The 22,811-nt window shown below is 54.6% G+C and overlaps 2 protein-coding genes across 5 annotated transcripts in view; both read left to right on the top strand.

Moving 5' to 3' along the window:
- The first annotated feature begins 4,086 nt into the window (after positions 1 to 4,086).
- Positions 4,087 to 11,640, top strand: ZNF683 (zinc finger protein 683). The gene is given in 7 exon segments (XM_047792842.1): positions 4,087 to 4,162; positions 4,939 to 5,063; positions 5,719 to 5,923; positions 8,056 to 8,750; positions 10,114 to 10,242; positions 11,251 to 11,545; positions 11,548 to 11,640. Coding segments are annotated over 6 exon segments (1,515 nt in total). The 5' UTR covers positions 4,087 to 4,162; positions 4,939 to 4,949; the 3' UTR covers positions 11,625 to 11,640.
- Positions 11,641 to 12,972: 1,332 nt separating this feature from the next.
- Positions 12,973 to 22,811, top strand: part of CRYBG2 (crystallin beta-gamma domain containing 2) — a 30,242-nt gene continuing 20,403 nt past the window's right edge. For all 4 annotated transcript variants that reach the window (XR_007136537.1, XM_047792720.1, XM_047792722.1 and 1 more), the window contains exons 1-3: positions 12,973 to 13,273; positions 15,278 to 15,347; positions 17,129 to 17,865. Coding sequence is in view for 3 of the 4 variants with exons in the window: in XM_047792720.1 (XP_047648676.1) it covers positions 13,158 to 13,273; positions 15,278 to 15,347; positions 17,129 to 17,865 (923 nt within the window). In the remaining variant the exon portion in view is untranslated. The remainder of the gene's footprint in view (positions 13,274 to 15,277; positions 15,348 to 17,128; positions 17,866 to 22,811) is intronic.

Here is a 22,811-nt window from a genome sequence, read left to right as displayed (position 1 = left end):
ACTACTGCGCCACAAAGGGAACTCCCCATTATAGATTATTATACGAGGTTGAATACAGTTCCCTGGGCTGTACAGTAAATCCTTGTTATTTCATACGTAGTTGTGTGTGTCTTTTAATCTTACACTCTAATCCCTCCCTCTTCCTCTTCCCCTTTGGTAACCATAGGTTTGTTTTCTATGTCTGTGAGTCTGTTTCTGTTTTGTGAATAAGCTCATTTGTATTATTTTTAGATTCCACATATAAGTGATATCATAGAATATTTGTCTTTCTGTGTCTGAGAGCTAATATTCTTTGTTTTTGTTTTGTTTGTTTGTTTGTTTGTCCTTTTGCCATTTCTAGGGCCACTCCCATGGTCCATGGAGGTTCCCAGGCTAGGGGTCAAATCGGAGCTATAGCCACCGGCCTATGCCAGAGCCACAGCAACGCGGGATCCAAGCCATGTCTGCAAACTACAGCACAGCTCACAGCAACGCCGGATCCTTAACCCACTGAGTGAGGCTAGGGCAAACCTGCAACCTCATGGTTCCTAGTCGGATTTGTTAACCACTGAGCCGTGATGGGAACTCCGGAGAGCTAATATTCTTAACCACGCTGCATATTACCTCTGTATGGCGGTCTTAACCAGGCTTGTGCAGAACAGGGAAAAACTGGAGTTCACCAATAGAGAAATGCTGCATATGAGGTCCATCAGAGGACATATACATAGTCCTCTACAATGGAACACTATACAGTCAGGAAAAATAGGAGATAGATGATGTGCATGTTTTGGCATGAAATGAGGGCCACGGTAGATTGCAGTATAGAAAAAGTGGCAGAACAATAGTGTCATATAATCCATTTATGTATAAAAACAAAATTTAAAAGTTCATTTACTCATTTGTAGGTTCATGAAAATGTCTGGAAGGATAAACACCAAACCATTTACATTGACCCCTGGGAAATGGAAAGAGGGGAGCTCCCATTTTTTGGTCTTTATATTCTCTGTTGTTTGGATCATTTACCACTAATCTGCATGAATTAACAGAAAGTTGAGGAGAGTAAGTGCACTGGAAGCCAGGGGTCCGAGGGCCCTGTCCACCCCTCCAGCTCTTGTCTTCTGCTCCATATGCTGCATCGTTTTGAGGACTCCCTCTGTCTTCCACTCACCCTTGAAAGCCCCTCAACCCCACTTCCTCTCCACGATCACTTCCCAGGCCCCGCTGATCTCCAAACACTTGCCTTGGCCTGGGTCTCTCAATGGGGTCCAGGCATGCATGCAGATTCCCTGCTTAGGAGGCCATAGTCCTATCCCTGGGCTATTCCGCCAGGGGATGTGGGACATGCTGACATCATAGTGAGTCAGTGACATCACAGTGGAGGCTGACGAGACAGAGGACCTGGCAGGGCCCAGAAGATGGGAGCAAGGAAGAGGTTGGCAGGTAGAGGCTGTTTTGGGTGGGAACTTGAGGGACATGAGCCCACCTCCCAAGACACTCGCAGCCAGGCCTTACAGGGATTGGAGACCTGGAAAACTCCAGGGCCATTTGCCTTTTTGTTCTTAACCAAGAGTTTGTACAGACTTTTCTGAGGGTTGGGAGCAAAGTGTGAGGCCGGGAGGGGGTAGAGTTGGCGGATGGAAGTCAAAGGTATGCGTGACTCCCCCTGGGAGATATGCGTGGGGTATTCCGGGGGAACCCAGAGGGGCTCTTGCTCCCCTTGATTCTGGCAAGGCTGGAGGGGAGGCAGGCTGTGGCCTGGGAGGCTGGGAGGGCTGTAGCTTTGGGGAGTGGAATTCTGGTGGACAAATGGTGAGGAGTGCCGAGAAGGGATCCTCAATAATCTGAAGGATGCTGAGAGGGCAACGGGAAGGGGGTGTGGATGAGGCTGGGAAGGAGAGGATGGGGAGTGTGGGGCCACACTGGAGGTGGGCTGACATTGCCAAGAGACAGTGGTGTCTGAGGGTTGGCACTAGAGCGCTCTTGGCTATTTGCTGTGTGACTCTGAGGGAGCTGCTTGCTCTCTCTGATCTTCTGCTCCTTCATCATGGGCACAATAAAACCAACCACCCAGGTTCATTGTGAGGATTAAACAAAATAGAGCTGTCTTTTTAGGGCTGCACCCACAGCATATGGAAGTTCCTGGGCTAAGGGACGAATTGGAACTGTAGCTGTTGGCCTATCTATGCCAAAGCCACAGCAACGCCAGATCCGAGCTGTGTCTGTGGCCTACACTGCAACTCAGGGCAATGCCAGATCCTTAACCCACTGAACAAGGCCATGAATTGAACTGTAAATGGTGCTGCACAATCCTCATGGATACTAGTCAGGTTCATCATTGCTGAGCCACAACGGGAACTCCAAGATGGCACTTATAAGCCCCTAGCTCAGTACCAGACGCACGGTAAGCTGTAAAGGCAGCTATCTACTCTAATCCTTGGAATATTCCAGCCTGAGCCTGCTGCTTCATTTTCTATTCTGGGCATGTTTAATGCAGGATTCTTGATTTTAAGCTGTAGAAACCATTTCAGGAGGATTCAAAGAGAGAAGGAATTCAATGAAAAGTGTTGGGGAAGCTTGGAGAAAGTTTGGGAAGGCTACAGAACCAGGTCTGAGAACAGCGGGATCAAGAGAGGCTGGGAGAGCCAGGACCACACCCCCTAGCACCAGCCCGGAGAAAGGGCTTGCTTTCTTTCCTCCGCTATCCCGGAAGCTGATGCAGCACCATTTACAGAGTGGGTTCCATTGACTTGCCATCAGGGCCACTGGCTATTTTGTTGTTGTTGTCTTTTTATGGCCACACCCACCACAGATGGAAGTTCCAGGCTAGGGGTCAAATCAGAGCTGGCCTACGCCATAGCCGCAGCAATGCTGTATCTGAGCCGCATCTGTGACCTACACACACCACAGCTCACAGCAATACTGATCCTTAACCCAGTGAGTGAGGCCAGGGATCGAACCTGCATCCTCATGGATACTAGTTGGGTTCATTAACCCCTGAGCCACAACAAGAACTCCGCTGCTGGCTTCTGATCACGGACTGGATGAGCACATTTGATCTGTCTGGTCCTTGTTATGTGGCTCCATCTCGTATTGCAGCAAGGAGTTCGGAATTAAGCATGTGTCCATTTTGGCTTCTATAGTGGGATATGCCTTTGGCCTCCCTCCCGATTCTTGTGGGAGAAAGTTCCAGATGTTGGGCATCCAAAAAAACCTAACAAACGTCTACATGGGAAACAAGAATAAGTAGAGAGTTGTCCTTGCCCTGGAGATACAGACACATAGGGCTCAGTGGGTTAAGGATCTGGAATTGCCCTGAGCTGTGATGTAAGTCGAAGATGCGGCTTGAATCCTGTGTTGCTGTGGCTGTGGTGTAGGCTGGCAGCTGCAGCTGTGATTCAACCCCTAGCCTGGAAATTTCCATATCCCGCAGGTGCAGCCCTAAAAAAAAAAAAAAAGCAAGAAAGCCGTTTCTGGCCTAAGGAGCCTCCCTTTTGGTAACTAGTCATGCCTTACAAGCATTTTTCTATATCCTTGAATCACCTCTCACCCAGTGGGGGCCTCTGCGTTCTATCTGAATTAGAGAAGGGATCCCGGGATAGAGAAGCCAGAGCTGGGACCACGAGGAAGATGAGGCATATGCCGCCTCCTGGGCCTGTGCCCTGTAGTTTCCTGCTCTCTCTCCACTGCCTTACCCTGTATCCTCCTGTGTTGCCTGCTCTTGTCTCTGCCCGTTCCTGTCCCTGTTGTCACCACCGTTGTCTTCCCTGCCATCGTCACTGCCCACCCCTGTCTCGGGTGGGCCCCCAGCCCCAGAAACATCCTAGCTCCAGCCTTTGAGCCCCGTTCCGTCCCTCTCCTGCTCAGACATCTAGGTTCTCGGGGAACCCGTGCTAACACCCCCACCCCATGCCGCCCCCACAGCTGAAATTCCAGTAGCCCCAGTTCACTGCGGTCCAAAAAGCCTGCAGAGCTGCCTCAGACAGGTGAAGGCTGGTGGGTGGCCCACCCTTGTCAGGCCCCGTGGGGCCCCCTGCCTGCCCCCCTCTTCCTATTTGTGGCAACTTCAAATGTAGCGCCTTCCTGTCATCTCTCACACCCACGGGGGCCTCAGCCACAGGCAGAGGCTGGCAGCTGCCTGCCCACCTGCTTCCTTCCCCAGCCAGAGGGGCTTTTGCAGAGCCAGGTGAAGAGCCTCGCCCAGGCCACCCCTCCTCCTGGGGCGTTTTGGGACCTGGGGCCGGCTTGGGAGGAGTCAGGAAAGGGGGAGAGGACCGGGCTTTGATGGGCTGAGGCTGCCAGGCTCCAAGGGGCCCTTGAGGTTAAGGGGGGAAGGGTGGCTGCGGAGGGGAAGGGCTGTGGGGCATTTGCTGAGCTAGGTGGTCCCTGTGCTGTGCGGCCTACAGTGACAGTGGCAGAGAAGCGGGGTGCCAACCGAGCAGACAGGCAGCTGACACAGGGTAGATTCCCGTCAGGCCAGTCAGGACCAGGGACTCTGGACACCCCCTCTCAGACCAGGCCAGCTGAGGAAGCTGAGCCTGGGAAGTCCAGGTGGCTATCCAGAAAAGCTGTGTGGATGAGCTAGGATGCAGGGGCGCCCCTCTGTGGGGAGACTGTGGTTGGTGGAGTCGTGAAGTCATGAGTATCCCCCCACCCAACCCAAGGAAGGTAGGGTGGGCGTCAGGCCAGCTCTGTTCCTCACATCTGATTGGTTAGTCTCCCTCCTCTTACCCCTGTCAGGAGCATCAGAAGCACCCCTGGCTTCTGAACGCAGCACTGAGAGGGTCCTTTCACAACAGCCAGTCCAACTCTCCCATTTTGCAGATAGGGAAACTGAGGGCAGGAGGGGGATGACTGGCTCAAGGTCATACAATGGTTTTGTGGGGGAGCCAGCCCTCAGAGCCGGGCTCCTGTTTGGAGCGATTTCACTGCTTACCTGTGACTGATTTGTCTTCCCTGCAGGCAGCCGGGCCATGAAGGAGGAACCGGCTCCAGAGTTGGGTTGTTGCCGCAAGACCAAGCCCGCAGGGAGCACAGGAGGCTCCCTGTCCCCCGATGTGGACTTCCTGCTCTGCCAAGGTGACCAGGTAAGGTGAGGTCCCAGCCCTGCCTCTGAGGCCAGGCTCCTTGTGGAAGGAGGGGGTGTTAGGAAGAAGTGGGGGAAAATCCAAAGGGACCTAGATGCCCCTGGTCCTGAACACCCACCCCTACCCAGCCACATCGTGGGGATGTGCCCTTTGAGTGCCAGAAACCCTCTCCCATGTCCCAGGGGCCAGACTCTCCTGTGGGCATGAGAAGGGCCAGGGCCAGGCAGGGAGCTGACTGTATGACCATGGCCTGGGCCTAGGAGGGAGGAAGCTCAGGGCCAGCCCGTGGGGTATACAGTCTTTGATGAGGGTTTTCTCTTAAGTTCGTTCACCTTGGCTCCATTCAAAACCTAGTAGAGGGTTGAGACGTGGTGGGATGAGGGGGGTCAGGAAGGATGGGTGGGAGGAAGAACGGGGCTAGGCGAGGGCTCTAGAGGCAGGGGGAGGGCCATCCTGGGAGTGGACGTGTAAGTCCCTTGGGAGGGAAATGGATGAGGGAAAGGGAAGCCGTCTGAATGAGAGATGTGGTAGGGGGTGTGTGTGCATTGGGGGCGGTCCTTAGATTCTCCCCTTTGGAAACCAAACTAGGGGTGGGACCATCCCAGGGGACTTCCAGTCCCCACCAGCCTGCAAGCCGCTTCCCCCTGCCCTCCAGGTCTTCCCAGGCTACAGACCACTTCCAGACACAGCGGATGCCCACGGCCTGTCCTGTGCCAGCTGGCTATGTCCCTTGCCTCTGGCACCGGCTGGGTCTGCCCTGCTGGCCTGTCCCCAGGGCCTGGACCTGTACCTGTGTGCCCTGCAGTCGGCACCCTCGGGCACAGCCCTGAGGGGTCTCAGAGAGGATGCCTTGAGCACAAGTAAGCCCAGGGCACCGGCCACACCTTGGTGGAGGCTGGAGGTGGGGGGGGGCACTGTTAGGTCGGAGGATGAGAGACAGAGGGGACCCAGTGTCGCTGCTGAGAACAGAGCCTCAGACACAGTTTACTTCCACATTCTGGCCTGGAGCGCTGGCCTGAGGGTCGGAGGGGCTTTCTGGTGGTGATACTTGAGCAGAGGAGGCGGGCAGTGGTTTTCTCAAGTGTGGGTATGGGATCTGGGACAGGTGTAGTCAAAGTCATGGGGGCTGAGCATGGCACTGTGTCTGCCTAGAACATTTGAGCTAAAGGGGTCTATATTGTAAGACAGGAGCCCTGACTGGGAGTCAGGGAGTTGGGTGGAGTCCTGGTTCTGCTCTTCCAGCTCTATGACCTTGGGCACATCACTGAGGCCAGTGTCTTCTTCTTTGTGAGATCGTACAGAAAAGTCCGATCTTACTTCACCTATGTTCTACATCTCCTGCGTGCGGTGCACCATTGTCTTTCTCAACTTGACCTGGAGGGCAGGGACCATGCTGCTGTGTCCTTTCTTTTCCAGCACAGAGTAAAACAGCTGAGTAAAGTGGGTTGAGTGAATAAATGAGAATCCAAGCAGACAATCTACTTCTTCGTATTTACACATTTCTAGTATTTCACTCGACATCACTTCTAGTTTAACTCCTATCCCCCTGGCGGTTGCACTTGAACCTCTCCTGCTGGCTCTTCTCTACTTACCTTCTAAGTCTTCCTATCCAGAGTCACCTTCTCTGTCCTAACCCCTCTCCCCTCCTCTCTTGCCCACTCCCTTCTCCTAGTTTCCCCCGCTGCCTCCTCTCCTGTTACCTAGTGTAGTGGTTTGATAGAACTACCTGCCATAAGGGAAATGTTTTATACGTGTGTGGCTGTCTAATACCATGCCTGCTGAGCCTGTTTTTTTTTTTTTTTTTTTCTCTTAAGGGCCACACCTGCAGCATATGGAAGTTCTTGGGGTAGGGGTTGCTTCGGAGCTGGAGCTGCTGGCCTACACCACAGCCACAGCAACTCTGGGCCCGAGCCGTGTCTGCAACCCACACCACAGCTCATAGCAATGGTGTGACCCACACTGAGAGAGGCCAGGGATTGAACCCCCATCCTTATGCATGGATACTATTTGGCCTCCTAACTCACTGAGCCACAGTGGGGGCTCCTGCTGAGCCTAGTGAAAGGGAGGAAATGAAATGTTTTTGTTTTATAGCCATACTCAAGGCATATGGAATTTCCCGGGCCAGGAGTCAAATTGGAGCTGCAGCTGCAGCCTGCATCACAGCCACAGCAATGCCTGATCTGAGCCACATCTGTGACAAGTGCCGCCACTGGCGGCAACACTGCATCCTTAACCCACTGCATAACCTCAAAGAGACAATGTGGGGTCCTTAACCCTCTATGCCACAACGGGAACTCCAGGAACTTCTTTTTTTTTTTGTCTTTTTGCCATTTTTTGGGCTGCTCCTGTGGCATATGAAGGTTCCCAGGCTAGGGGTTGAATCGGAGCTGTAGCCACTGGCCTACACCACAGCCACAGCAACAGCAACAAAGGATCCGAGCTGCATCTGTGACCTACACCACAGCTCATGGCAACGCCAGATCCTTAACTCACTAAGCAAGGCGAGGGATCGAACCCGCAACCTCATGGTTCCAAGTCAGATTCTTAACCACTGAGCCACGACGGGAACTGAATTTTTTATTGTACTTATTTTAATTACGTTAAATGTAGTCACGTGTGTCTAGTGGCTACCACTTTGGTACAGCAGATCTAGGGTTGCCCTTTATAGGATCTCATCCTGGCCCAAGATACCCAAATTTATGTCTCCAGCTCAGACCGCTCCTTTTAACTCCAAACCAGTTCAGTTGCCCACTTGACTTCTCCATCTGGATGTCGAATAGGATCCTGAACTGTTTTCTCCCCCTGGAACTGTTATACGCTGCACGTGTGTAGTCTCTTTTGCTGGCTAGGGAAATCGTAGACCAGGAAAGCCCAGAGAGGGGAGGAGCCCAGCAGGCTAGTACTCTCCTGGCTCCGAGCCAGGCAGGTTAGATGCGGAGTGGAACTCTGCCCCAGGCTGTGCAGCCCTGACCATCTTCCCTTTTCTGCTCAGGGCACCAGCCACTAAGGCCACCTGCCAGCTCCTCCAATGATGAGAAACTCCGAGCCAAGGACCTTCTGAATAAGGACAAGATGGGAAACCAGTTGGAAAAAGCTGGCGAGGGGACCCCCTGCCCATCCTTCTCTCCTCACAACAGTTCTTCCCTAAACCCCTGGCAGAATAAAAAGAACCCCAGCCCTCTGGCTTTCTGCTCCTGCCCACCACCCACTCCCATCTCCAAAGAGCTCCCATCCCACCTCTGCCCATTCTACCCTGCCTACCCGATTCTCCTGCCCCCACCTTACCTGGTCACTTGTGGGGGACTACCTTCTGTGCAGTGTCCCCCTCTCTTCATGCTGCCCCAAGACACCACCTATGCCACCATGGCTGTGCCCAACTTGCTGATGAATGTCAATGAGCCCAGGCAGCTCAGCACCCAGGGGGAGACCCTGCCCCCCTACACAGGGACCTCTCAAGCCTCTGGCCAAACCCAACCCTCCCCATCCCGGAATCTAGGCCCTGCAGCCTCCAGGACCTACTCCACAGGGCTGGAGCGTGCTAGCAGGGCGGTTCCAGCAAAGCGGGCCCCGCCAGGCTCCCAGGCCAGCTCTGCCGCACTGCCTTACCCACTGAAGAAAGAGAACGGCAAGATCCTGTATGAGTGTAACGTGTGCAGCAAGAGCTTCGGGCAGCTCTCCAACCTCAAGGTATCTGCCTCCAGGTTCCACTGCTCTCTTTGGCATCCTTCAATGACCCCCCTTGCCACCCTGCTTCTAGAATCAAGTACTTCAGGCCAGAAGGAACTCCTGGGCAACCTCTAGGGCCTGTGACCTCCTCTGATTCATTTGGCCCCTCAGTTTCACATCCATAGAGAGGAGGCTGCTCCACACTAAAGGCTGTCTATGAGATCGACTCATTGAAGTTAAAAGTGGGGAAACTGAGGGAGGGTTTAGTCAAGGCTACTTTGATTTAATGGTGCAGTTAGGCTTTTCTTTCTTTTTTTTTTTCATTTTGTCTTTTTAGGGCCACACCTGCCGCATATGGAAGTTCCCAGGCTAGGGGTTGAATCGGAGCTGTAGCTGCTGGCCTACACCACACCCACAGCATTGCTGTATCCGTGCCGCATCTGTGACCTACACTGCAGCTCACGGCAAGACCGGATTCTTATTCCACTGAGCAAGGCCAGGGATCGAATCTGCATCCTCATGGATGCTAGTCAGATTTATGTCTGCTGAGCCACGATGGGAACTCTTTTTTTTTTTTTTTGGTCTTGATATCAGTCTTTCAACATATAGTGCAAACCCTGTCTTGAACAGCATTCCTCTCTGTTTCCAGTTAAGCCTCCTCTTGTTTTTGTTTTTGTTTGTTGTCTTGTTTTGGTTTTTGTTGTTTTGGAAGGTCAGGTTGGGGAACCGGCGGATGGTAGTGAGTCTAGACCACAACTCTGACAACTAGCCTTTTTCAAGTGGGATCCTATGCATCAGCACTGCGCTATCGACATCATTATAGGCATTTTCCAGCAGGGGGCGACCATTGCTGTGTATCAGCAGACAGGAAGCTAGGCGCAAGCTGGCACCTGCTGAAGTTGGGGAAAAGTTAGGGTTATTGGAGACCAGCCCTTCTGGTTCCTTTAGAGCATGAGTTATTAATGAGCCATGAACCACCTGGAGAGCCAGAAAACGTGCAGATTCCTAGTCCCCAGCCCCAGAGATTTTAATTCTGCTGGGCTGGGCCCCGAGAATCTGCATTTGTAACATGCTCCAGGTGATAACCGGGACACTGGTCTGTGGACCCCATGTTGAGAAGCACTGTGCAAGATATATGGGGCACCTCTTATCTGACCTGCTGCTGACTACTGCCCTCCCCTCTCCTGCAGGGCAGCAGGGAGAGTGAGGAGATCCTGGGGAACTGGCCTTTGGGAAGTTGATACAGAGTGGGTGGGGGGGGGTGTTGAGGGGACTTGATTTCAAAAAGGAGTTCTGTGGGATGGGGGTAGAGATTTGAAGAGGACCCCTGGCCATGCTGGGGGACTTTGGGCAGTTGGCATCATTTCTCCCACACCTGGCTCAGGTCCATCTGCGTGTGCACAGCGGGGAGCGCCCGTTCCAGTGTGCCCTGTGCCAGAAGAGCTTCACCCAGTTCGCCCACCTGCAGAAGCACCACCTGGTGCATACGGGGGAGCGGCCTCACGAGTGTCGGGTGAGAGCTTCCTCCCCCTCCCCTGTACCTCTGCAGGCTGGTGAGGTGTCCCAGGCACCTGTAGCCTCCATTCCCCAATCAGCCGGAGCAAGTGGAGACAAGACAGGAGGCAAGGGTGGGGAAGGAGAGGGAGATGGAGGGGATGGGCCAGGATGTGATATTGGAGGTCACTCCCTGGGCCTGGAGGGGAGAATAGAGCTGTAAGTCTGCGGGGGTGGGGGAGAATGATGAGGTTGGGGGTCCTGGGGAGAGGATCCCCACTGCCTACTTCCCAGCATGGTTGGAGGAGTTAATGCTGTAATGTGTGCCAAGTATCCAAACGCTACTTATAACATTGGTTCAACGTTAGCTCTCTCCCGTTTTGATCCGAGCCATATCCCTTGGGAGGTCGGAAAGGCAGGGACTCTTTCTTTGCTTTACAGAAGCAGAAACAAAAGCAGCATAGTTGCTACAGTCTAGGCCACCTGGGTTCAAATCCTAGCTCTGCCTCCAACTTGCTGTGTGAGCTTTGGCTGGTGGCTTCACTCCTCTGAGCCTCTGCTTTCTCACGGTATTACAGGAGTAGTACTTAGGAAGCACTTCGTCCTGCTTCTCCAGGGTCCTGGAGAAGACTGCCCGAAACAGTTCCTGGCATGTGGCAGCTCCCAAATGTTAATCACACCCACTGAAGCTGCAGCCCCAAGCATAAGGGTTCTATGTGATTATCTCATTCAGTCCACCATACCTATGAGCTTAGATCCATGTCCCCAATAAGAAGAGCAAGGCTCAGAGAGGGGAAGTCACCTGTACAGGGTCATGCAGGGAGTAAATGAACCAGGATCCTAACCTGTCTACCTGGCTCCAATGTGCCAGACACAGTGGGTCCCAGGGAGAAATCACAGGGGAAAAGCTTCCAGGCCTGCATTACAAGGAGGTGGTGTCGGGGGGTGTTTCCAAGATGGGGAGGGGGAACAGAGATCCTGAGTCACCCAGGTGGGCAGAGCTGACGCCAGTGCTCATTCCCATCAGATGTGCCATAAGCGCTTCAGCAGCTCCAGCAACCTCAAGACCCACTTGCGCCTGCACTCCGGGGCCCGGCCCTTCCAGTGCAATGTCTGCCCAAGTCGCTTCACGCAGCACATTCACCTGAAGCTGCACCATCGGCTGCACGCCCCACAACCCTGCGGCCTCTCTCACACCAACCTGCCCCTGGCATCTCTCGCCTGCCTTGCCCGATGGCACCATGGGGCACTAGATCTTGCGGCAGCACCATCAGAGAGGCAGATGGGCTGGGACGTGAACAAGGACAAGGTGTCCTTGGCATCACGGGGAAAGCAAGGGCAGCCAGCCTGAGCAGTGGTGCCAGGACTGCCCTGGGGAGGGGGCAGGGGCTGAGCAATTAAAGGATATTCTCTCTGATGAGTTGAGGCCTCCTGAGCTTCCACAGTGGGGGGAAAGGTCACTGTCTATTTGCCAGACTTCACACCGCAACTGGGAGCAGGTCAGGGGACACAGGCAGGAAGAGACTGTGCTGCACACCACGTGGGGTGGGTGCCTGCAGCCATCTACCTCTGGCTGGGTTTGGGTTCCTCTCTCTGTTTGGAACTATCTAGGACCAGGTGCTCACCGATGCAGGCTGTGCTGACGAGCACGGGACTCATTGCCCTCTTTTCTGAATAGATGCTCCAGCACCCGCCCAGATGCGGATGGATCACCTTTTGGTCTCACAGTTCCTAGAGGCCACTGTGCCTACTCAGCTGGTACTCCCAGCCAGGGTCAGGTGGCACATGCTCATTCCTCTGTACCTGCAAGGGTCTGAGCCCCCTTTGGAAGCGGCAGGGACACAAGGATGTCAGTCTTAAGAGCCAGAGGCATGATGTCTCCCTGTTTGTCAGGACCTGTCATCATTAGAGGACCAAGGGCTAAAGGGAAGGGGTAGAAGTTCTACAAGGACTACAGGCAGGAAAGAACTGGCAGAGCCTGGGGAACTGGGACCCTGCTGATGATCTTTCTCTCTGCAGTCCCAGATGATCCCCTCAGATGTGCAAGGTGTGCCACACACACACCGCTCGAGAGTTAGAGAGCATCAGGTGGGAAAGGGTACTGCCCAGGGCGGCCGGAGGTCCAGGCTCTAACCACAACCTTAGCTGTTATTAAATAATAGCTGGCCAACTTCCAGCAGGGGGCGCCGTTCACACCCCTGTGGATTTCAGATTGACTTTCCCACCAGGGTACTGGGCGAGATTCCCGCTGTGTCGTAGGGTCTCAGTGACGCAGACAGAGCGCACTCATAATAGGGGTCCAACATGCAAGGCAAGGGCAGGGTCGGCTTCGGGCCTTCCCAGTTATCAAGGTCCAGGCTCCAAACCCACTCAGTCACCCTTTTGGCCCCGCCCAACATGCCCACCACTCGGGCTAGGCCCCCGCCTCTAGGAGATTATGCTCAGTCCCGCCCCTGGCCCCGCCCTCCTTCCCCAGGGATGGGGGTTGGGAAAAAGGCCCTTCGCTCCATCCAGCCTTCAGGCTCCCACTAGCCCCAGGCTTCTCTTTTCCGACCCACCTCGTGCAGGCCCACTTGGGGGCTGCCAGCAACCCTGTGGGCCCCTGGCGCCTCTGGAGGCCTAAAGAAGTAGCAGGGACAGAGCCAAGAGCAGGACCACAGAGAGCGGGACAGGGGGGCAGGGGGACGGGGGCGGGGAACGGGGATGGGGAAGGACGATCCCTGCAGAGCGCACCCCCTGCCCTGGGGCGTGGGCAGCATCTGGACCGGTTCCCCGTCTCTGGTATGGACGACGGGCGGGGCACTGTTTGCTCGAGGGGGGGCGGGCCAGAGGAGGCGTTTCTCTGCAAATGAGCGGGATCCGGGTATCCCCCGCGGTTGCAGAGCGGTCAGGTGCCCTGACTCCCTTGCATTTTCCCCGGACTTCGCCTTTGCCATGGCCGAGCGGCGCTGGGGCCTGGGGGCCCGCCTGGCTCGCCGACTGCCTGTGCTAGGCGTCCGGAGGGATCGCAAGGGGAAGAGGACCCCGGAGGAGGCCACATCCCGGGATAGGTGAGAGGTTTGGAGGAGGGCCGCGCGGGGCGCCCCGGGCCCATAGGTGTGGGTGTGTGTCTTAGAGTGTAGTGGATGTTCAAATTAAGTGTGTCTGAGTGTCTGGGAGCATAAGAATATACCTGTCAGTGTGCCACGATTTTGGATGTGTGGACTTTATAAAGTTGCTGTGTTTTTTTTTTAAACTTAAAAAAAAAAAAAGGTTTGCAATTTCAGAGTCTGGCAGAGATAGTTGAAAGGCAAATATGGTAGCTCTTCCTGCCCCTGTGGACTTTGATTCTCACTTCGCAGGCCGGTTTAGCTCTGCTCTTCATGTCCCTTTGTCTCAAGAGTATGGCAGATTCCTGCGTTGGCTTAAACTGCCCTGCATTGCTTAAACCCTTAGATGCCACGAAGACCTTTTTCCCTGTCATCCCAGATTGTAACAGCAATAAACGTTTATTTGCCACTTGCTCGGTGCCTTACCTGGATTATCTCATTTAATCCTCACGGCAGCTGTAGGAAGCAGGTACTGCGTGTGATTCAGATCCGGAAATGGAGCTTCAGAGAGGTGAAGTCACCCCCCCAGTCACACAGCTGGGAAGTGGTAGAGTTGGGGCACACAAGCTTAAGGAGTCTGACTCCAGAGGCCACTTCTGGAAGCACGGCCCAGTCTGTTGCCTGGAGAGCTTCTGGGACTGCAAGCCAGGGGCCAGAGCTCTGTCTTCACCCTAAGGGCCACTGGCCATGTGACCTTGAACAAACTGCTTCATCTCTCCTAGCCTGGTTCACTGAGAAGAAGGGAAAAGGCTCCCAGGATGGCCACGCTGAATGGCTGGGAGGGACAGAGCAAAGAGCACCCCGGTTGCTCACAGGCCCTGTATCTGCAAAGAACGTAGGGTGTGCTCTCCGGCACGGGGTGTTTGTGTGTCTGCGTAGTTACTGTGCAATTTGTTCTGATCTTATCGTGACATAGCTGTCTCCAGCTTGCCCTGGGAGGGGCAGAGGCGTCTTGGGACCAGAGTGAGGGAAGGGGTTTGTACTGCTCCTCCGCACCAAAGAGAGAAGGGAGGGGAGGCCCAGCCACGCTGCACCTGAAGTCCTGGGTACCCACGGGTGCCCACACCCTGCCAGTGCCCTGCCTGGTAGACACACCCCCTCCCTTTACCCTGTCTGGCAGGAACCTGCCCCATAGGCCCAGATGGCACTGCTCCTCCCTTTCCACATTTGAGAGGAGGCAGAGTTGGGGTGCAGGTGAGTCAGGGGTGGGGAGGGCAGGGGAGGGGCTGGGCCTGTTCCTGGGCCAGCACAATGATACATCCCGTGTGTGTGTGTGTGTGTGTGTGTGTGTGTGTGTGTGTGTGTGTGTGCACGCGCGCGCTCGAGCACTTGGACTTGGTTTTCCCTGGCCATGGGAATGGCACAATCACCCAATCCCTGCTGATTGCCTGGAGTGGGGGGCAGAGTGCAGAGAGCACAGCCAGGGAACTTCCCCATCTTGCCCCCATCAGGGTGGCGATGTCCAGTCTGCCTTAGAGTGGGACCATCCTAGTGTCTTAACTCCAAGGCTCGCTTTACCTCAAGAGTGACTACAGGCAAGTCCCTTTACCACTCTGGACCTCAGTTTCCTTATCTGAAATATGGGGACACTGATATCCACCTTTTAGGGTTATCGTGAGGTGTAAAGGAGATTATGTAGGCATAATACCTAGTGCTAAGCCTGGCATAGGGAGGGCCTCAGCAAATGGCGAGCTTTTGAATTATTAAGGTACTGTCCTTTCTCTGTATTCTGGCCTTGACACAGCCAAGTTCCCATTTTGGAATGAAGCCCATCCCCGTCTCTCTCTGTCTCTGGGGGTGGAGTGGACAGCTGCGGGAGGGAGCAGAGAGGAGGCTGCTGCATAGACACCCCCCTCACTGTCAAGGTTTCAGGAGCTCATCCTGCCTGAGAGAAGAGGGAGGAGGGCCAGCAGGGGGTGGGAGGGAGGAGGCTACTTCACTTCCTTCCCTGTGCTTCTTTCCCAGGCCCTGGGGTGGCCGGAGCTGCCCTGACCTGGCCCAGAGCCAGGGCAGTGCCAGCAATGTCAGCCTTGAGGTAGGAGAGACTCCGAGGGTGAGGGAGGTGAGGGGAGCAGAAGCTCTGGGAGGAGCTGGGCCGGCCCTGGGAACCCTGACTGGCAAGTCAGGCAACTGGAGCTCTCTTGTCCTTCCTCTGCCCCAAGGGTCACGTAGATCTCTCCCTGCCTCTGAAGCTCAGCTTCCACATCTGCAAAATGGGTACAATAATGATTGTTGTGCAAAATGAGGTAACACATGTAGAACATCCAGCGTAGGGCCTAGATGCTCAGGAAACAGCTTCCTAATTCCAGGGCCCCTGGGGGAGGCGTGTAGGGGCAGGACCTGTTCTCAGCACCCCTTTTTCCGCACTTCCACCTTTAGCCTGACCTCCCCCATTTTTGACCCCCTTTCTCCACTTCCTGCGTGGCCCCCAGGGGGACTGTGGGCCTTCCGGTCACAGTTTTGTTCTCTGCAGAGAGGACCTGAGCCATGGATGGGACAGACAGGTCCTCCACCCTACACTGTGGAGGAGCAGAGGGTCCCTCTGGAGGTGCCTCAGGCAGCTATGTGTCCGTGGTCCTGAATGCCATTGATAATGCCTGGAGTATCAATGAGTACTCATTATCCGCCGGGCATTCTGCGTGGATTATCTCATACAGTCTTCACAGCACTCCCAGCACTTATCACGCCCATTCTACACATGGGAAAACTAAGACACAAGAAGTTATTGCAGCTAGGAAGTAACAGAGCTGAGGATCAAGCCCAGGTGGCCTTATTCCAGTCACCCACATTAATCACCCAACCTTCTTTCTTCTTCTTCTTCTTCTTCTTTTTTTTTGAAGGCCACACCTGCGGCATATGTAAGTTCCCAGCCTAGGGGTTGAATCAGAGCTGCAGAGGCCAGCCTATGCCATGGCCACACCATTGGGTCCCTAACCCACTGAACGAGGCCAAGGGTCAAACCCTCATCCTCATGGTTACTAGTTGGGTTCATTACCACTGAGCCGCAATGGGAACTCCCCTCCTGTTTCTTGAGATGTTCGGCCACTGGGGAGTAAGAGGCTGCATTTATTTCACAGATGAGTAAATTGAGGCATTTGGGGTCAAGGACCCTAGACTTGGCTCCTCTGTTGCCAAGGACACAAGCCCATCTCCAAAAAGTGGTATTTTAGGGGAGAGCGTCCATATGGATCTGGGGTCCTGAGCCCTCTTCCCTCCGCTCACAGCTAGGCTGGGCCCCAGAGGAAGGCGGCAGACAGAGGTCAGGGTTGTCCCTGATCTTTCGGGGAACCCTCTTCCCTGGCTCCGTCTTGTCCTAAGGACATCTCCACCCAGGTAACTCCTCCTGGTGTGTTTGGGAATCTCAGGCTGGGAGGGTCCTGGGGAGGTGGCTGCAGGCTCTCTGGAAGCCTGGGGTGGGCAGAGGCCATGGCACTTGAGGCGGGAATGCCCACACAGCCCCTAATCCCCATGGCAGCTGGCACCAAAGGGCTGGAGGCAGGCGGACTCCTGGGAAATCAGCAGTTGCCCTGAGAGCAGGAGCCCTCCCTGTGTGACTTCAGTCATGTCAGTGTCTCTCTGGGCCTCACTTTTCTCATGTGTAGAATGGGAAGGGGTGAGTTAAATGCCAAAGGGCCTTTCCAGAGCTCTCGCTCTTTGTCCAGCTCTTGTGGCCCCGGCAGCCTCTCTGTAGGGCAGCGCTGCTTGGTATCAGAGCTCTGGTCAGCTTCTCCTGTGCCAAAAAGGGCAGCCTGGAGGGTCAGGGGTGCACAGAGAGCAGGGGAGAACTGCTGTCACCTGGTCTCTGCTTTCCCACAGGCCCAAGCCCAGAGCGGCTCAGAATGGGACCTCTGGGCAGGGAGCCGTGGCTCCTGGCTTTGGAAGCGAGGACACAGCTCAGGGGGCCCCGCCGAGCCTCTGGGGCGCCTGCAGAGGCCAGCTGTGGGCAGCGCCTCTGACCTGGCCAACTATGCCTCTGCGGGACCAGAGAGCCTGGCAATGGCGGTGACCTCAGCAGAGCCTGCTCGGGCCAGGTGCCCCTCATGCCCTCTGCCATCTCCTGGACATTCAGAACAGGGGTCTCCAGGCTGTGCCTGCCTGCAACCTGCATACGTAGCCCCGGAGGTTCCTTGGAGGCCTGAGCCACCCAGCAACCTGGAAGACACGCTGCCCCGCCCAGCATCCTTCCCCAGGGCAGAGGGGACAAAGGGCAAGCCTGCCAGCCTGGGGCCAGCCCTGCCAGAGACCGCCCAGACCCTACTCAAACGTCCCTCTGCCAGGAGGACCCGCTACCACATCACCGTCACCCTGCAGGGGCGTGGGCAAGCACCTGGGGAGGAGAGTGAGGAGCCCAAACCGGCCCAACCAGCTCTCCACCCCTGCGGCCCTGAGGAATCCAAGGGCTGGCAGGAGCCTCCTGAGGGGCCCCGCCCCATCACAGGGTGCCTGACTGACCTGCCTCAGGAGCCCCGGCTGAGAGCTCCACCACATCAGGGGAGCATGGCCCAGCGGCAGGAGCTCCAGACTGGCCAGACCCCTGGATCCCCGCACAGACGGTGAGTAGACTTCGGTCCCCACGTGGGGCGACTCGGGGAGGGGACACTGGCCTGGCTGCCCTGTCTTGAGTCTCGATCTTGTCTCCTGACCTCTTTGACTCAAAGCCCATTCATTCAGCTCCCTGGTCGTGAGCTGACTCTGCCATCCCCTGCCCTTCCCAACTCTGCCCTCCTTTCGCTCCCCTCACCCACAGGCTACCTCCTGGAACCCACTGCTGCTCTCCCCCCTCCCCCAGCTCCCATCCACCTGAGGAAGGGGGTATCCTGTCGAGGAGAGGATGGAGGAGGGGTCGCCTTATCCTCAGCAACACCCACCACTCCCTCGTTCTGTTCAGGAGACCATATTCCCAGCCGCCGAGGTTCTCAGCCAAAGTGCTGGATGTCCTGGGGCAAGTTGCTTAACTTCTCTGGGCCTTGAGTTGTCAAGTAGATTTGGTAGCCGGAGATGAGGAAGTAAGAAGTCGTTACAGGAAAATACTTTGAACTCCAGAGAGTTGGGCTGCCGAAATGCCAGGGATGCTTGTTAACAACACCTCAGTCGCAGCAATAATTACCCCATCTGGCTCTGTGGTGGCGGCCACAGGAAACAGGCACTGAGGTTCCCAAGCATCCGTTTTTATTTGTGTTGAAGTGATGCTCCTGAATCTGCCTGATGGGCTCGAGGTGAAAGGAGGGGACCCCTAAAACTCGCTGAAGAGGGGGTAAACATGGAACCTCTCTAGAAGCACCAGGAAGGGCACTGGGCCATAACAGGGCTCTGAAAACTTCAAAGGGTGGCTGTCCTTTATGGTCTGTTTTCTAAACATAATTCTCTTTAATCCTCATGACAGCTCCATGATGTAGGACTGCTCTTCACTCCCTCACCCCAATTACAATAGAGAGGCCCAATTACAAGGCTCAGAGAGGTTTCATCACTTGCTCAAAGTCAACTAGAAAGTCAAAGGGCCAGAATTGGAACCCAGATGCCTGTGTTCTAACTACTTCTCTCTCCTGTCCCTCCCGGAGGCTTCCATGGCCCTGTGCTGACAGTGGAGGGTTGAGTGTGGTTGCTGTGCAGGCTCCAGAGCTTTCTGTAACCTTGTGGAGGTGGACTTGGCAGCTCTGTGTTAGCAGAGGCAGCATCAGGAATGCCCAGGGCTCTGGGCAGAAGGCAGGGTAATGCTCCTGTGGCAGGAAGTGGGGATGTGGGACCCAGGCTGGCTCAGAGACCTGCCAGGTGGGGGTGTGCCCCCACTGGGGGAGAAGGGCTGCCGAGAGAGGGAGGGCAGGTGGGCAGGCAGGCCTTGGAGAGGGGAAAGGAAACAGCAGTAGGTTTAGCTGGGGGACTCGGGCTCCCTCTGCCACACCCTGACTATTTTGGGCACAGGTGGATAATAACAGACTCGCAGGAGGGGAGGGCCGCTTAAAGAGGAAGGAAGCAGACCTCCAGGGATGTCATCCTTCTCTGTCCCCTTTCTGGGGAAGGGTTCTCTGGGCCAGATTGGCAAATATGGGAGGGGGGAGGAGGCGGGGCACCGTTGGGGCCACAAATGGGAATGCGTAAGATGTATATGCATCCAAGTCTGTGTGTTTGTTCAAGTGAGGGTAAATTTCAAGGAGAGGAGGGTTTGGGGCTGTGAACTGACCAGGGTGTGTGTACTGTGGATGTGTGTTCATGTGGCATTGTGGCACTGTGTTTCTGTGTGTCTTACCTATCTGCTGTGACTCTGACTGTGTTTGTGTGACTGCGTAGGTCTGGGTAAGTATCTGTGGGTGTTTTTGTGCCCATGTGGTTCTGTGCATCTGTGCTGTGTGTGCCAGTGTGACGTGGCATGTGCCTGTGGGCCTGTGGGCCTGTGGGCCTGTAGACTGGTTTGGCCTAGTTTGGGGGTGACTCACAGGTAAGCGGGGAGAATCCGGGACTTGTTGGGTAAGACAAGGCTCTTTCCCACACTCCCCCGGCTCCCAGCCTCTCCCTTTCCCAGCCTCACACACCTAGTTTAGAGGTCACAGGTTACCCTGCTGACAAATCCACCTCTGGTCCAGGGTCCCTGGAGAAAAGAGGGCTCTGGAATGGGCATTTCTGCTGGCCTAGGATAGGCCACCTGGGTCATTGGGGTGTATCCACAGAGCAAAGACGAAACCGGGGAGCTATCGGCAGGCAGATTCTAGCAGAGTATGAAGAAGATTCTAGCAGTCATGACTATCTAGGGATGGGTCAAACTGTCAAATTGCGACCTCCCTAGAGGTATGCAAGCAGAAATGAATGACCACATGCCTGTGGAATGACTATCAGGGGTGTTGTCCAGGGGTTGGGTCGAGAGAGGCATAGAATTTTGAATCTGATTGTTGGGAGGTCACTGACAATATCTGATCTGATTACCAATGATTTCCTTTCTTCTTTTTTTGTTTTTGTTTGTTTGTTTCATTTTAGGGCCACACCCATGGCATATGGAAGGTCCCAGGCTAGGGGTCGAAAATGGAGCTGCGGCTGCTGGCCTACACCACATCTCATGGCAACACAGGATCCTTAACCCACTGAGCGAAGCCAGGGATCAAACCCGCGTCCTCATGGATACTAGTCCGATTCTTTTCCACTGTGCCACGACGGGAACTCTGCCCATGGTTTCCTTTCAAGCTGCCCTCCTGTTGCTTTGCAAAAGCCTTTGGGGGCCCTCCCGGATGTGGTTCCCGTTATTATGCCTAATTCTTTGCCCCCTGGACTTCTAGGATACCAGCTTCAAGAGAAAATTGGCTTTGGATGAACCTAATCAGGTCCTCGGGCATCACCTAACACAATTAGTATTAAATGAATGAATGAGTAAATGAATAACTACAGGACCTACAACCCAGGCTTCACCCCTTACCGTCAATGCCATCAGAGACAGAGAATCTCAGCGAATGGCAGTTGTTATTGTTAGTCAAAAATGGAGATGCTCAGGAGTTCCCGTCATGGCTCAGTGGTTAACGAATCCGACTAGGAACCATAAGGTTGCAGGTTTGATCCCTGGCCTCGCTCAGTGGATTAAGGATCCTGTGTTGCCATGAGCTGTGAGCTGTGGTGTAGGTCACAGACGAGGCTCTGATCCAGCGTTGCTGTGGCTCTGGCGTAGGCTGGCAGCTACAGCTCTGATTCGACCCCTAGCCTGGGAACCTCCATATGCTGCGGGAGTGGCCCTAGAAAAGGCAAAAAAAAAAAAAATGGAGATGCTCAGCGGTAATGAACCCAACTAGTACCCATGAGGACGCAGGTTTGATCCCTGGCCTTGCTCAGTGGGCTGGGGATCCCACGTTGCCGTGGCTGTGGCTTAGGCTGGCAGCTGTAGCTCTGATTTGACCCCTAGCCTGGGAATTTTCATATGCCGCAGGTGCACCCCTAAAAATTAAAAAAAAAAAAAGAGAGAGAGATTGGGGGAGGGGGGCTCAGCAAGGGGTGAAGCTCCCTGTTGAAGGAGTTCCAGCAAGGAGGAAAGGGGTTCTGTTAGAAGAAAGGGGCTCCTTGGTGCAAATAGGAAAAAGAATCAGGCCTCAGTGAAGGGCTAGGATCCAGGGCCCCAGGTATCTGTGGCTCTCAGGAATTCTGGCCTGGGGAAAGAACTGGGCATCCAGCCCTGCCCCTCCCCTCCCTCCTACACAGGGCTTTTCTGGGGCAACTCAGACCCTTCCCCAGGCTAGGTCACATGTTGTCACAACCACCAGTGGTCCCCGAGTTAGGTCAGGCTTCCCTGGGCCTCAGCCCCATTCATCTCTGACCCTCATAAAACCTGAGTCACTGCTGGGGCCACAGAACAGGGTCAAAGTTCTGGGTTCTGCCAACCTCTTGGGAGGGAGGAAAATAGAGAGGGGGGTAGGGAATTTGGGGGCATGGGTCCATTTCCGGCCTTTACTGTCCTTATAATGGTCTGGGGGGCTGGCTCACAGAGAGGATGAGCAGACCTGAAGACAGGCTGGCACTGAGGCTGGCGGAGCAGACTCACCTCTCCGGTCCTTTTGACCTGCGAATAGGATTGCCCTGCTCAGTATAGCCTGGAAGTCAGAGTGGGGGCTGCTTGGCCCCTCCAGGACTGCTGCAGCCCCCTTTAAAAATAAGTCTCCAAACCACAGAGTCTCAGTTTACCAAGGAGATCAAGAGAGGGTCAGAAAAGAAGAAAGACCCAGGCTTCCTGGGTAAGATCCATGGATATGGCAGTTATGCACTTGGGATTGGAGTTCAACTTTTGCCTCTGCCGCTTTGTGACTCTGGGCAAGTTTCCTAACCTCCCTGAGCCTTTTTTTACCCTCATCTGCAAAGTGGGATTGTTTGCTTGTACTGTATTAACAGTTTGTTCAAACTGTTAGAATAGATATTAAATTGTTAGAGTAGGTATCAAATGCACGGGATTCTCTTAAAGATTCAGTAGGACAATGAGCTAAAACAGTTTGCAAGGCGTTTGGCGCAGAGTAAGCTCTCAGCTGACAGCTGGCGTTGTTCATGTTATTATTACTAAACAGAGGAATTCCCTGGTAACCCAGTGGGTTAAGGATCTGGCATTATCACTGCTGTGGCTTAGGTCACAGCTGTGGTGTGGTTTCTATCCATCACCAGTCTGGGAACTTCTGCATGCCATGGGTGTGGCCAAAAAAAAGAAAAAAAAACACAAAGAGATTCTCTGGAGAGTTTCTAGTGAACTTAGGGGTCTTCTTGGGCAGGTGTTATTATTATCCCGCTATTTGGTAAAGGAAGAGTAATGGAGATCCAGGGAGATCAAGGGAGGGTCAGAAAAGAAGTAAAGACCCAGGCCGCACTGCTCAGGGAGTAGAGGTGAGATGTGTGCTGCCCAAGAGGGTCCCAGGCATTGCTGGATGTGCTCAGAGCCTCGGCCTCCAGGGCAGGAGGGAAGATGCCTGCATGTGGATTCAGATGTGAATTCAAACCCCCGACTTGGCAGCTTAGCAGCTGCATCACCCTGGACCAGTCATTCCTCTTC

This window comes from Phacochoerus africanus, chromosome 8 (assembly GCF_016906955.1).
Source record: "Phacochoerus africanus isolate WHEZ1 chromosome 8, ROS_Pafr_v1, whole genome shotgun sequence".
Taxonomy (NCBI): Eukaryota; Metazoa; Chordata; class Mammalia; order Artiodactyla; family Suidae; genus Phacochoerus; species Phacochoerus africanus.
Note: the sequence above shows the minus strand (reverse complement) of the source record. Positions and strands in the feature narration are given on the sequence as shown.